This window comes from Cyprinodon variegatus, unplaced genomic scaffold, assembly GCF_000732505.1.
Source record: "Cyprinodon variegatus isolate N-32 unplaced genomic scaffold, C_variegatus-1.0 Scaffold1142, whole genome shotgun sequence".
In the NCBI taxonomy this organism is placed as follows: Eukaryota; Metazoa; Chordata; class Actinopteri; order Cyprinodontiformes; family Cyprinodontidae; genus Cyprinodon; species Cyprinodon variegatus.
In genome coordinates, this window is record NW_015151595.1 from 200,719 (window position 1) to 214,936 (window position 14,218).

General features: G+C 39.3%; 1 protein-coding gene across 1 annotated transcript in view; it reads right to left on the reverse strand.

The window, feature by feature from the left end:
• The window catches only part of LOC107101724 (connector enhancer of kinase suppressor of ras 2-like), an 84,003-nt gene that overhangs the window by 51,716 nt on the left and 18,069 nt on the right, over positions 1 to 14,218 (reverse strand). The window contains exons 6-8 of the mRNA XM_015400740.1: positions 11,131 to 11,333; positions 8,152 to 8,239; positions 6,413 to 6,454 (exon numbers count right to left, since the gene is read on the reverse strand). Of these exons, the coding sequence (XP_015256226.1) occupies positions 6,413 to 6,454; positions 8,152 to 8,239; positions 11,131 to 11,333 (333 nt within the window). The remainder of the gene's footprint in view (positions 1 to 6,412; positions 6,455 to 8,151; positions 8,240 to 11,130; positions 11,334 to 14,218) is intronic.

Below are 14,218 nucleotides of genomic sequence, written 5' to 3' on the forward strand. Positions count from 1 at the left end.
CACACACACACACACACACACACACACAGCTACTTGCTATAACTGTCTTTCCTGAACACACACATGCTGTCCATCCGATTGCTGCAGGCTGCAGTCTAGTGGAGGAAGCAGAGAGTTTTACATTATTAAGAAGCAAAGCAACAGAAAACTGCACCATAGTTACTAACATGAGACCCATGCAGGATTTAAAGCTGGAATTATGTGCAGGTTACTGCATATTCAACCGATAGAGCAAATGTTCATTTCTGCTGTACTATTATCAGCTGAATGTCTTTATTTTAAAAATAATTGTTAAAACAGCAGTAATAATCCCAATGATAATCCTAATCCTTGAAAGGGACAAAAGGATAACTTTTACCATTGGAATAAATGCAGATTATTTGGTTTTAGGAGCCAATGGGACCAGCTACCTTTAAACAACTTTAGTCTTAAAAATGTCCTCATAGCAGTCAGATGTAAACGTTATTTTATGAACATTTACAGTCTTGCCATGTTTGCATTTTAGGAGACAACTCAAAGAATTTCAGAAGATAAACCGTCTGCTTTAACAAGAAAGTGGCGCAACAAGCAATATTTAGCACTTAGTTCAACTCTGACAGTAGAATTTACTCTGATATATTTTCCTTTTAGAAAGTTACTCTAATGCTGACTTATTATTTATTCTAAATAAAACACAGTGATGGACGATGATATATCTGATGCATTTCTCTTAGTTATCATGTGGCACCTTTGTTCCTTCCTGGCTTTGATTCTTCTTGTTTTTGCTCATAGATTTCCAATCATTTGCTGACATAATTACTATGTGAGTTTGAAACTTGTGTTTGTATTTTAGAATGAAATCAGTTTCTTTTTGGATGAAGTAACTAGGAAATGTAAACATGGTTTAGTGCAGGCATGTATGTCGGTCCTGGAGGGCCGATGTTCTCCTGGTTTCTCAGCTTCAGCAAAGCTGATTCCGATGATTGCAGTTCAGCAACAACCTGTTAATCGACTATTAAAGAAAAGCAGCTGTGCTGAAGGAAGGAAACCCTTAAAACCTGCAGGCCATCGGCCCTAGAGGACCTACTCTGGGCATAAAACTACATCAGAAATAAAAACATTGATAACCCCTGACTGAGGGAGTAAATGAAAGGCAATAAACTCTGTCTAGTAACAGTGACTAGCATAACACCAGCTAAAGACAATCAATGCAAATCTGTTCCTAGAATAGCGTTAACATCAATCAATGCATTCTCTCGTGATTGGAAGATTCTAAGAGACTAATTTGGTCCAGGTTGAACAACCTGTTAGCTTCAGTGACCTGAGATCCGTTTCACGAAGCAGGTTTACTGAAAACTCTAAGTTTTCTAATCCTGAAAACAGAGACACTCTGAGTTTCTGTTTCACAAAGAGAGTTTCCTCATCCTCTGTTTCTGTTGCCATAGTAACATCCTCCCAGAGCTAACCTGGTCAGCAGCAGGTTTAGTTCGGTAAACTCAGAGTGTCTCTGTCTCTGCTCTCCTTTCAGCCAATCAGGATGTTTGATTCACTGATTTTGTCAGATTTTTGTCGAAATTTTGTGCATAAAAATGAAACACAAATTCCCAAAAAACAGAAATATTACATTTTACTCAAACAAACATGCATCTTACTCACGAATAGATTAGTTTTTTTACCGCCAAGGCCGAATACACAGAGTTGAGAATATCATAATATCTCCCATCACAACCTCTGACCATGAACCTGTTACTCTCAAGTGGAATATAGATTGACAGCATCGCTTAAGCAATGGAGACTTAACACCTCCCCTCTTAATGACAAAGAATTCATTCATTTTGTTAAATTAGATCTCAAAAATTATTTGGACATAAACAATCCCCCGGAAACATCTCCTATTATGTTGTGGGACTGTGCAAAGGCTTATTTAAGAGGTAGTATCATCTCCTATACAACAGCAAAAAAAAGACAAAAGGCAGCCAAACAGAAATACTTAGAAGATAGAATCCAAGATCTGGATCTTCAACATAAAAAGACTAGAGCATCCAGGATCCTGAATGATTTAAATAAAACACGCAGAGAGCTCCAAGATTTGATATCAGAAACAATAGAAGGTAATCTTCGTTTTGCCAAGCAGCAGTATTATGAAAATGGAAATAGAGCGAGCAGACTCTTGGCCTTCCGACTTAAAAAACAACAGTCCTCAAACTAAGTTTTAAAGCTGAAATCGAGCAATAAATCCATCTCAAAACAAAAGATAAAGCTGAAACATTTGCAGAATTTTACAAGGTTTTATACTAAATATTATATAAATACTTCAGAATTATCTGATACTGTAGCTAAACAATTAGATCAGCCAATTCAAGAAGAAGAAATTAAAAATGTTGTCTTTTCTCTTAAAAATAATAAAAGTTCTGGTCCCGATGGTTTCATAAATGAATTGTTTCATAGACATTGTTAGTCCACTGTTATTAGAAGCATATCGCTTTTCTTCAGAAAATAAAACAACGGCGCCATCTTGGTCTGATAGTTGTACTACATAAAGAAGGCTTATATGACTGCGGGTCATACAGGCCATTATCAATGCTTAACGTCGACGTACGCATTCTAACTGGTATTCTGGCAAGACGATTAAATGTCATAATAAATAAAATCATACATCCAGATCAAACCGGATTCATTGTCAGGAGACATTATGGAAATAATCTGCATTGTTTATTAAATATAATCTCTCACCAAAAAGAAAAAAAAGCTAAGAAAGCTGTAATATCTTAAGATGCCCAAAAGGCCTTTGACCGCGTATCATGGAGATACCTTATTAAAACATAACAGAGGTTTAAATTTGGGCCCAAATTCATAGATTGGATACATAGATTATATTCATCCCTAGCCGGCTGTAAGAGTTAATGGTTTCAGGTCGGCGAGTTTCAAGATGGAGCGCGGATGCAGGCAGGCGGGTCCTCTGTCACCTCGTTTGTTTGCAATTAGCATTGAGCCACCGGCCCAGCTCGTTAGAGACAATGATGAAATTAAAGGGATTTTGATTGGCACAGAGGAACATAAAATATCCCTTTACGCAGATGATGTACTTCTATATATGGCTGATCCGACATCCTCAATTCAACGTCTGAAGGAAATGATTTCTGTTTATGGCAATTTTTCTGGTTATAAAATAAATGTTGATAAAACAGAAGCAATAGATATCAATTGCAATATTCCACTGGAGGTTAAACAACAGAGCGGCTTTAGGTGGCCAAAGGAGGGCATTAAATACCTAGGCATCAACATTCCTCTCTCATTAAAGGATTTTTTATCATGTCAATTACAGTAAAACATTGGCTGTAATTAAAAATGACCTGGAGGGGGGGGGTCAGCATCGCCTTTGTCCCTCCTCGGTCGCATTGAAACCATTCGCATGGATTTGTTCCCCAGATTACTGTATTTGTTCCAGATGTTAGCGGTTGGCATACCTAAGTCCACATTCACTGAATTGGATAAAATTATATCAAAATTCATATGGCAAAGCAAGCGCCCTCGCATAAAATATAAAACACTACAAAGAAGTAAGACAGAAGGCGGTCTCAAGCTTCCTGTTTTAAAATACTATTTCTGAGCAGCTCAGTTAAAACCTTTAATTTCATGGATCCAACAGGACTCTCAAACAAGATGGCTGAGCATTGAGCATTAAAGGTTTTGCCATTTTTAGATATTCCAGTAAAGGAACTGCATTGTGGACTAAAACCACTCTTGACATTTGGAATAAAGTGCAAATTTCTTTCAAGCTACCAAGAGGTTTATCAACTTTATCAAGCATTGGACATATTCAATCCCTCACACTCAATCTATTGGACAAAACGTTTTCTAAATGGGCTGAACTGGGGCTTACATTTCTTCATCAGTTGATCCACAAGAACAACCTTATGTCATTTGAAGAGCTATGCAGGAATTTTCATCTCCAGAAAAGTGATTTCTTTAGATATTTACAGTTGCGCTCTTTTCTAATTGCACACAGGGACTGGGAAAGAGTGCTTAATCCCACACCAATTGAAAACCTCCTAATTCATTACCAGAAAGGGGGAGGAGATAAAAAATTGATAGTAAAGTTATATAGTGTATTTCTGTCAATGAACCTTAACGATTCCAATTAGGACAAAACAAAGATGGGAGGCAGAGACGGCCAGAATAATCTCATGGGAGGGAGTCTGGACTGAGACACATCGAGTTACAAACTCCAGTACGTGGCGGGAATATAAATGGAAAATTATTAGTAGATATTTCAGGAACCCCAGATGTTGTTGCCAAGATGGATCCTAGAGCACCAAGCTTGTGTCAGAGAAACTGTGGCTCAGCGGTCCCCAATCAAACACACATTTTCTGGTCATGTCCCAAACTACAAAACGTTTGGGATGAGGTGTACAGGACTATGAACCAGATCTTCACGGAGGTTATACTGAGGGATGTTACCGTTGCGTTACTTGGTATTNACACACATTTTCTGGTCATGTCCCAAACTACAAAACGTTTGGGATGAGGTGTACAGGACTATGAACCAGATCTTCACGGAGGTTATACTGAGGGATGTTACCGTTGCGTTACTTGGTATTATACCGGAGGGATTGCAAGGACGGACCAAAACTTATCTGTTGAATGTTCTTTTTACAGCAGCCCTGAAATGCATTACAACCAGGTGGATGCAGTTGGAGCCTCCTTCCTATGACTTATGGGTACAAAAATAAGGGAATTATATAAAATGGAAAAGATAACCTATTAAGACTTCAGAAAAACACTTTTATTCTGCGCTGGGGGCCAGCAGAAGATATGTGGATGTAAATAAGCCCAACAAGTTTGTCTCTTGGCTAATAATGTTTAGCTTTTCCACCCAAAGTGTTCCCTTATTTTAGGGTTTTAGGATGATGAGCCTACAAATGTCAGGCTGAGATCATAAGATATCAAACTAAGATGTTTATTTTATGCAAACCTTTATATTGTCAACATTTGTGTTATGTACCATTGATGTATGGCTGTGTTATTGCTGTAAAAAAAGAATAAAATAATAAGTTCTAAACAAAATAAAAAAAATAACAGACATTAGAAACTATGCTTTGATTTTGTTTATTGAATGTGTTGAATTTAATGTTTTATCAGTAGTTGATATGGTTTCCCTGTAAATGGCTGCCTTGTGACAAATACTTCCCTCTGTTAGCATAGTCTGTTATGTTATTTAATTTGGGTTTGCACATCAGCTTGTCTTTGCAAACACTTTATTAACTCTGGTACCAAAATAACTATTTCATGTTTAAGAATTTGTTGCCAGTCACCTTCATGGTCTTTGCTCAGTTGTGCTTAAACTTTCCTGGCACATATCTAGAAATGTTGCTTCAATATTCCAGCATAATGCTCCTGTGTTGTTGTTCATAATCTCCTCATGATGTCTTCTGTTTTGTGAAGTGCACCAGTCTCTCACTGCAGCTAAACCCACCAACCAGACGTACCACATGATACATGTGATCTCAGGCTGGGATAGTCAGGCCTTCTATAGCAAAACACGTTGTTGAACTCAGACCTCCACGATTTACAGATTCATAAAGAGCAGCTTTTAGTCAAGTACCTGAGATTGCAAATGCATCCAGAACTTACAGTTCCAATGCAAAGACTGAGCTTGAATTTGCAAGTTGTTATTTTTCTCATGTTAATATGATTCATGTGTGACATCAGAGATCAGATGGAAGTGATATCTCTCTGCGTTAGCTCAGGATGGATCCCTTTGAAAGACGAGACACGACGAGCGAAGCTACATTTTTTAAATACAGCCCACTGCTCCCCAAGGGGAGGGGTTAAATGCAGAGAGGGAATTTCTCCAATGTAGATCAATAAAGTTCAATTATTAAATGTTTAGTCTTTTTTTTATCAGCACATTTTCACTGGGTTCCCTCCACCTGACCTGGAATGGCAACAGGAAGCCTCCCAATCCGACTGTCAGCCCAGATCAGACCCTAGCTGCTCACTCTGCTTCACACGTAGACACTGACAGCTCCCCATTGCACGCACACACACACACACACACACACTCACACAGGCTTTCAAAAGGCCTGCAGCCTATTTGCACACACCAAACACACATTTTTCCTAAAACAAAAAAAGACCCACAGACCAACAACAAATCAATTTCAGTCAAAGTGAGCTCAGATGTGACACTTTTAATGAAAGCGTTTTGATCCCAAAGCAGAATCAATTAAAATGTTTTCTCTTCTTACAGCAATCAGAGATTCTACATAACATCGATTGACAAAACTCTGTGAAATGGCAAAGTGCTCGGAACATTTATCGAATGTGTCTCTGAAATGCTCTAAAAATACTCTTTGCAGACTTGTGCAGGATTCATCCACATGTCGGTCAGATGATTCAAAAACAAACAACATTAGAAACAAACACTTACCACATGAAGGATCTTATTCTCTGTTTCATAGACGGTGCAGTCCTGGAAAGCAGAGGGGGAGGCAACGATTAATGAAAGGAAACATGAAGAAAAACTTAAATATATATATCTATACAGCATCCAGGGTAGAAGAGAACAAAAACATGATCTGTTGACTGTTTTCACACTAACATGCACTATCGATTCGCATAAGATGCAGCGTAATGGGAAAGCCACATGTTCTTTAGCGGCTACATTATTCCTGTAGGTTTTGGTAAAGATGTGGACAAAATATTTTATTACAGATTTTATTATCCCTGAAGAATAAAAAAACAAAAAACTCAATGAGTTCATTTAGAGTTCAGGAAGAAACTATTTTATAACTAAATCAAGACAAGAGTTTTTAAGCCCATCAGTAAATCAAACAACCTGATTCTGCCAAATGGAAAAGTTTGTCTCCATTATAATATTTCATAGACTTTCAGCAAACAGAGAGAGAAAGATCTTTGAGCGTTCCTCCTCCCAAACCTGATTTGGCCATAAGTGTTGGATTATTATCCTCTTAAATGACCAGATCTGAAATATTTAGGTTATCGCTGAGTTTATCATGTAATAAATTATTAACATTTTCCTGTGACCTTTAATAGAAAAAGTCCTACAGCATTAAAAATATTTCATTATCCGTCTTTTACATGAACTCCACCTGCAGTAGCTGCTGCCAGAGGCTCACTTAGTTTCATGTGACCAAAGCTTGTAGTTGCAGGTAAAATCTCAGTAGAGTTTAGGAAACTCCACCTGTTTCTAAACATGCAGCTGGTCTTTAGATGGAGTTTAATGGTTGATCAGGAATCTTTGTGAATCTGAAATAAATCTCTCTGTTGCAGTTTTCTAACAGTATGAGGAGTTTGATTATTTTCTCTAACTTCCTGCTTAATGTGTATAAAAGGAGGAGTAAAAGGAGTCCTTGGTCAGACCAGTGGCTGAAGGAAACTTAAGATTATGGATTACTAATCCATAAGTTCCAGCAAATTTCTACTTTTTCTTCTATTTGAAAAACTGATTGCCTTATTTTAGGTTATTTCAAAGAAATGAGACCGAAGGTCTCAACATATTTCCCACTGGATGTAAATACATCTGTTTGATGTATTGATGCAGGCATTGTTGCCACCTTTGTCTCTCTGTCTGCATCCTTGGCACCGTCAGACTCCTCTGGCCCATTGTGGACCTATGGTGGCCCCTTTATGTTCCATCTCCTTTGGCCCCTGGAATAGGGGATTGGGAGCTATCTGCTCAGCTGCAGGATTCACTCTGGGCACAAGTACAAGCACACTGAAACACGCTGCGAGTAGACTCTAACTGTGAGGGCACAGCCAAGGTCCAAGAGAGCAGCAATAGTTTTAGTCTAAACAATGAGAGCAGCGTGTTTTCCTGCAGCAGCTGTGTTGTTAAAGAGGAGCGTGAGCGCAGCGAGCTAAATGAACACAGAGGAGCAAGAACAGAGAGGTCAGGAGATGATGAAGCCTATTTTAGTCTCCATCAGGACCTTTCTGGGGACGCGGTGAAATACGTCATCTGTTAATGAAAGCTCCTGTAGAGTCACATCTAATGCCCCTTTTTCTACTTCAATCATGACTACCTATTGGATTCCATCCATCTTCCTCCGCTTAGCCGGGGTCGGGTCGCGGGGGCAGCAGCCTAACCTATTGGATTGTGCATTGACATGTAAGCTAAGCTAGTTTTTGCTTGGTGTGTGGAAGCACCTGTTGTACAATGGTGGTCAGCTCTAAGCACAGCTGCACAATGTTGTTCTTCAGTAATGAATACTCAGTCACGCTGGCAAAGGGAGACCTGGAAAAAAGAGACAGAAGGAGGTTAGAGACAAACAAATATGCTTCTCACACAGATCAGGCTGATGGAGGTAGGTGGGCTGTTCTCCCGGATCCCACCAATGTGTTCAAATCCAGTAGGTCTGAACACCTTATTCCCAGTGAGGCTCTGATTGTGTCTCTATCTTTATGTTTAACATCTTTCTCTGGCTGGAAATTAAACCTTTAACTCAGGTCGTCTGCAGCCTTCAAAGGCTTATTTATATTGGTGATATTATCAATCACTTCTGATAACTTTCCTGTGTTTGAAGAAAGGTGCATGACCCTGCCACCACCATGCTTTACCATGGATGGTTTCTTTAGCTCTGACTAGAGCATCTTCTTCCCCGTCTGTTGTCCTCTTTATGGTTTCTTACAGCCTACAAACATAAATCCTGATGATTTATTTCAGCTTTGTTTTTTTTCCCTCATGTAGGGAAGGTTTATAAAAGCATGACTGATGGTTCTGTTGTTGACAGCTCGCCACACCTGATCCCTGGATTACTTCATGAAAAAAATCTAATCAACAAATCATCTACAACTTTGATCATTTTTTATCATATTTCACAATAATGCACAACTTTAAGTTTAAATGTGAAGATTAGAAGATGGGAAAACTTCTACAACCATCACATTACGCATGAAACAAGACGCAACAAAAGCTACAAATATTTTTATTTTATTTTTGTCTCCTTCACAGTGTGACCAATGTGGAGGATGAAGAGGAAACAGAAGAAAAAAACATTTATTTCTAAATCACTGAAAGAACTTCAGCACATTTCTTTTTCAAATTAAACTATGAATATATAAGTTAAATGATAAATTTTAAATAATTTAAGTTAAACATGATATTGTATTTAAGGCATGTTTCCCTTTATTGAAAATAAAAGAGTAGAAATGTATCTTGGGAAACTTAGTTTCATAAATAGGATGATGAAGTTAGAAAGACTAGATTATAAAGCCAATCTTTCCTTATTTTACAGATAAGAAGTGCTTTTATTTTGCTAATAAATAATAAACAGGAGCTGCAGTTGGAACTTGAAGGTCAATGAGGTGTCAGGTGATTTCAGCCATCATGCTGTCCGTAAGGGAAGAGGTCTGTCTGGATAAATTGGGAGAATTTAAAAGAGGAAATGGTGGAAAAAAAGAATGAGAAAAATAACCTTTTAAAATCTAAGCTAAACTAAACTTTAATGATAAGGAATTTCAAAGACACAGCGTTCAGGATCTGCCAGTTCATTTGCAGTTTATGTCTAAATAATAATTCAGGTCATCTGGAAAGTTTTGAACTATAACTTCGCTAGACTTAGCAGGCAATATATCTCATGTTTTGTTGTCAGTTTTTCATTTTAAGCAACGATCAACCATAGAAGTGAATCTTGATAAAGGGATTTTTTTCCTGGTCATTGGAGGAAATGTTGATTATTTTGTTATGTTTGGCAGCCATGGACGGTACCTTCCATTCCACGGCGGTCAGTAACCAAAAACAAGAGTCGGACATTTTGCATGCAAGGTTCCTGCTTTTATGGAATATTACTCATTTGACCTTTTGTTCCCAAAAGGTCAATCTGACATCAGATGCACTTTTTTTATAATGATTGCAAATCTATACCAATAAATGCCACTGAGCCCCTCTCTGTCAGCTTTCTATTGAACGTTTACAATCCTTCATACACTATTAAATGAAAAGATTGCAGATTTAATGATTTATATATACTGTATATATATATATATATATATATATATATATATATATACATATTTCATCTCTAGCTCCTCCCCCAGATGGCAGAGAGCTTGAGGGTTCTTCTCAGTATCCTAAGCTGTTCCTAGGAATGCACTCTCTTGGACTGATGGTTGGAGCCACTTGTCCTGTGTGGGGGTCCCTGCCCCCAGTGCTTTGATGACCACTGGCTCTAACATTGCCTTCTCTTTCCAGGCTCTGTAGTTCTTCACTGAGTCCTTGGTATTTCTCCAGCTTCTTGTTTCCAACATTGGGATGGCCACATCCATCACTACGGCCGTCCTCTGCTGCTGATCAATGATCACAATGTCTGACTGGTTGGACACAACCATTTAGGTTGTTTGGACCTGGAAGTTCACGGGATCTTAGGTCTGGGAACCCAAGGGGGCTCTCATTTTGACCTGGGGTAAGCAGCTGCCTTTCCCTTCCCATTTCATTACATCGGCATTTCACAACTCCTTTGACAATCGAACAAAGTAGCCAAAAAACTGATCGTCACGACTTAGACATTCGCTAAAATGATAAGATCCTGCCCATTGCAGATTAAAAGGTATAAAAGCTTTTTTGTCTCCACTTTGATGTCATGCATGGAGAAGGTGGGCATTCGTTCGCAGTGCAGGCGCAGTGCTGTCACAGCAGGTGCTTCCTGGAGGGAACGTTCTTATGTAATGTTTCTCCATCCAGTTGTTTCACAGGACAGGGAAGGATGGATGATCATTTACCTGAAGGGATGATTCAGGTAAATGACCACTAGTTGCTGACTGGGATAAAGGAATAACAAACCTTATGGAACCAGCTTAGGTGCTGCTGTTCATGCAGCCATCAGCACCTATTTACTGACTGTTAACAGGAGCTGGTTGAAGAATGGGATTCCATCTTTATAGCAGTTTGCGGCCAGTTTGATAACCAGTAAAAAGTAGGTTAACATTGTCACAACACTGATCAGCTAGGTGTTTCTGAGCCTACTCACAGAAGCATTTTAATAACCAATGTGGCGTATTTTAAAGAGAAATAAACCAACTCTTTGTTGCATTAGAACAACCCACCAAAAAACCCACTAAATGCAACATCTCCTTTGATTTGTTTAAAGATTGTTGTACAAATGTTTAAAGCATAAAAGGAGTCCTTACCGGTCAAGCCAGGCCAGCAGGTTCTTAGCAGCGCCAATTAAATCCACCACTGATGTAAGGAAATCATTGGGCAACCTTCTGGAAGCTCGTCCATCATAATGACCACCCCTTCGTCGGCCAAGGATGAAGTTCTGGAGGTTCTTAGCTGAGGCGTTTAGCTTGTGGGACAGTGTTCTGAGGTTTTCCGTTTCTAAACCATAGTTCTGGAAGAAAACCACATATAATAATTCTTATTTAAAGAGATATACATTGAAAAGATATATTAGGCTGAGTCTACTGCTGTAGTGTTCAGTGACATAAATCTAAGGTTTTATAAATATTTATTTTAACTCAACTCAAACTTTATTTATAAAGCATATTTAAAACAACCGTGGTTGACCGAAGTGCTGCAAAGAAACCACAGTTGCAGAGCATTGGATGAAAACTGAAAGCTACAAATACATAAACACAATGCAAAAAGAAAAAATGAATGGAGATAAAATATAATAGGATAAATGTTTCGATTTAAATAAAATAAATTTTAAACTTAGGCTTGATTGAAAGCCAGGATGAAGAATTGGTTTTAGAGAGGTTTAAAATCCTCTAAGGAGCATGCCGATCAAATAAGGCAAGGCAAGTTATTCCAGAGCTCGGTGCCGCTGCCATAAAGGCACAATCATCTTTGAAGGTTTACAAATCCCAGACTGGTTCCTAAAAGAATATTAGCTGGAGTAACACATCAAGTCATTATTAGGGAAAACAGACGACACCTAAAGCATCAATTCAGTTCAAAAATACTTTATTAATCCCAAAGGAAATGAACTGTTGCAGAAACTAATGGGCAGCTTTTCAAAGAGCTGTTGATGCTGAAGGCAGGAATGATCTCCTGTACAGGTCTGTCTGCAACAGATGTAGAAAAGCCTCTGCCTGAAGACCCTCTGTTGGTGTCTAACAGTCTGATGAAGAGGATGCTCAGTGCTGTCCATCATCTTCTTCATCTCCAGAGGTTCTAGAGGACTTCCTAGAACAGAGCCGGCCTTCTTTATCAGCTGGTTAAGCTTCTTTCAGTCATCAGCTCTGATGATGATGATGATGATGATGATGATGATGATGATGATGATGATGATGATGATGATGATGATGATGATGATGAAGGCAGAGATCAGACTGATAGAAGATCTTCCGCCTCTGAAGGACCTCAGCTTCCTCTAGAAGTCCAGTCTGCTCTGTCCCTTCTTGCAGACGGCTTCCCAGTTGTGTCTCCAGTCCAGGTTGTTGTCCAGATGAACACCAAAGGATTTCTACTCCTCCACCACCTCCACTTCTTCTCCCAGGATGCTAACAGGATTCAACTTGTTCCTGTTTCTTCTGAAATCTCCAATCATCTCCTTGTTTTGTTGACCTTCAGGATCAGATGATTGTTTCCACACCATGTTTCCACAAAGCGCTTCACCAGCTCTCTGTCAGCTTCTGCTCCATCTTTGATGCCCCCAATGACTGCAGAGTCTGACTGCGGACTCTGTCTGGTCCTGGAAGTCCGAGGTAAACGGAGGAAAAAGGAAAGGAGAGAGTACCGTCCCCTGTGGTGCTCCCGTGCTACTGGATCAGAAAGCTGCCTGCTAAATGCACTCCATAGTGAGAAGTTAATTACAGGAGATCCTGATAGCTTCTAGTTTGTTTGCTCAGATGGACCAACAGGAGGATCTCTAAACCCTTCTTTTTAATGCAAACCCAGACAAACATTTATCACCCTTTTATTGTGAACCTGCCACATCTACACTGAATAACATAGATTTTACACATTCTGCAGTGACACTGGCTTCCATTTAAGCAGGAATAGCAGTGCTGTGGAGTAGCCCATTACTGCACTGTGACCCTTTTGAATAAACACACAGACACATTGTGCTCCGTGTCCCAAAGCACCTCTAGTCATGTCCCCCCGACAGAATCTGATTCCTGCTGACAAAAAAGCTTCACACACACACATTTAGAAAGTCAGATTCACAGTCGGTGCATAAAATATCTAATCCTCAACTGCCTCTAGATCTAGTCAACACAGTCACGACCACAGTGACTACAAAGGAGCAGGGTATCATGGTGGCAGCAGCAGCAGAGAGAAAAGGAGACACACAGAGAGAAATTAGGCAACTGAGAAGCCAAGAGACATGGAGAGAGGAAGACAGAGAGTGCCCAGAGATGCATAAAACTGGGTCAGACTGTGCTCCGTATGATTTTCTGCATTATGTGTGAACAGAGATGTATACATGCACTTGGTGCGTGCATGTTTGCACAGCTGTAATTAGGCTGTCAGATCTAAATCTGTGTGCAGCTGCCTCCAGCAGCCGGAGTGCTGAGTGGAAGCGGGAGAATGAGGCCGTGCAGACCTTCTGAATGTGCGCTGATTCACAAAGAAGTCATTTAAAAGCTGGATGCATATGTGTGCAAATCAATACTGTAAGTGGATGATGCCATTATAACCCCCTCTACTACTGCCACCCACAGTGCCCCTGCATCCCTCCTCTTGTCAGTGTAGTTGCCACAGCAACCATTAACGGAGTAGCCTATCCTTTATCTGGATTCCTCTGCCGTTGCTCACACAGTGAGTCACAAATCAGTATTTATGTGGCATATTCGTCATATAATCCTATTCTTTCAAATTTACAAGTAAACAACAATTTATTTGGAAAATATTGATTCTTTGTTAGCAATAGATTTATCCTTTGACAGGCCTGATGCTTTTACATAACAATGAATTAGAGATTTTTATTTCTTTTAATGAGTGAACCAGTAGTTTTCATGTCAGGCCTATTAGAGAAATGTTTGTAGACTTTTTTGGTTTTCCTTTACACTGAGGTACATTCATTTTTAGTTTCAAGGTTGAAATGAGGCATAACACAATAAAAGATTACAATGGAAGGATTTCATTTAGTTGGAAATGAAAACTGTTAGAAAAGCCTTTTGTTAAACAGGAGCTGGCAAGCATGTGTAAAGCCAAACAGACAGAGGAGTAAGTACTAATATATGTTCCTTCAGTCTCATCGACACCTGTGGAACATCTGAGAACACCTCAGAACATCTGAGAACACCTGTGGAACATCTGAGAACACCT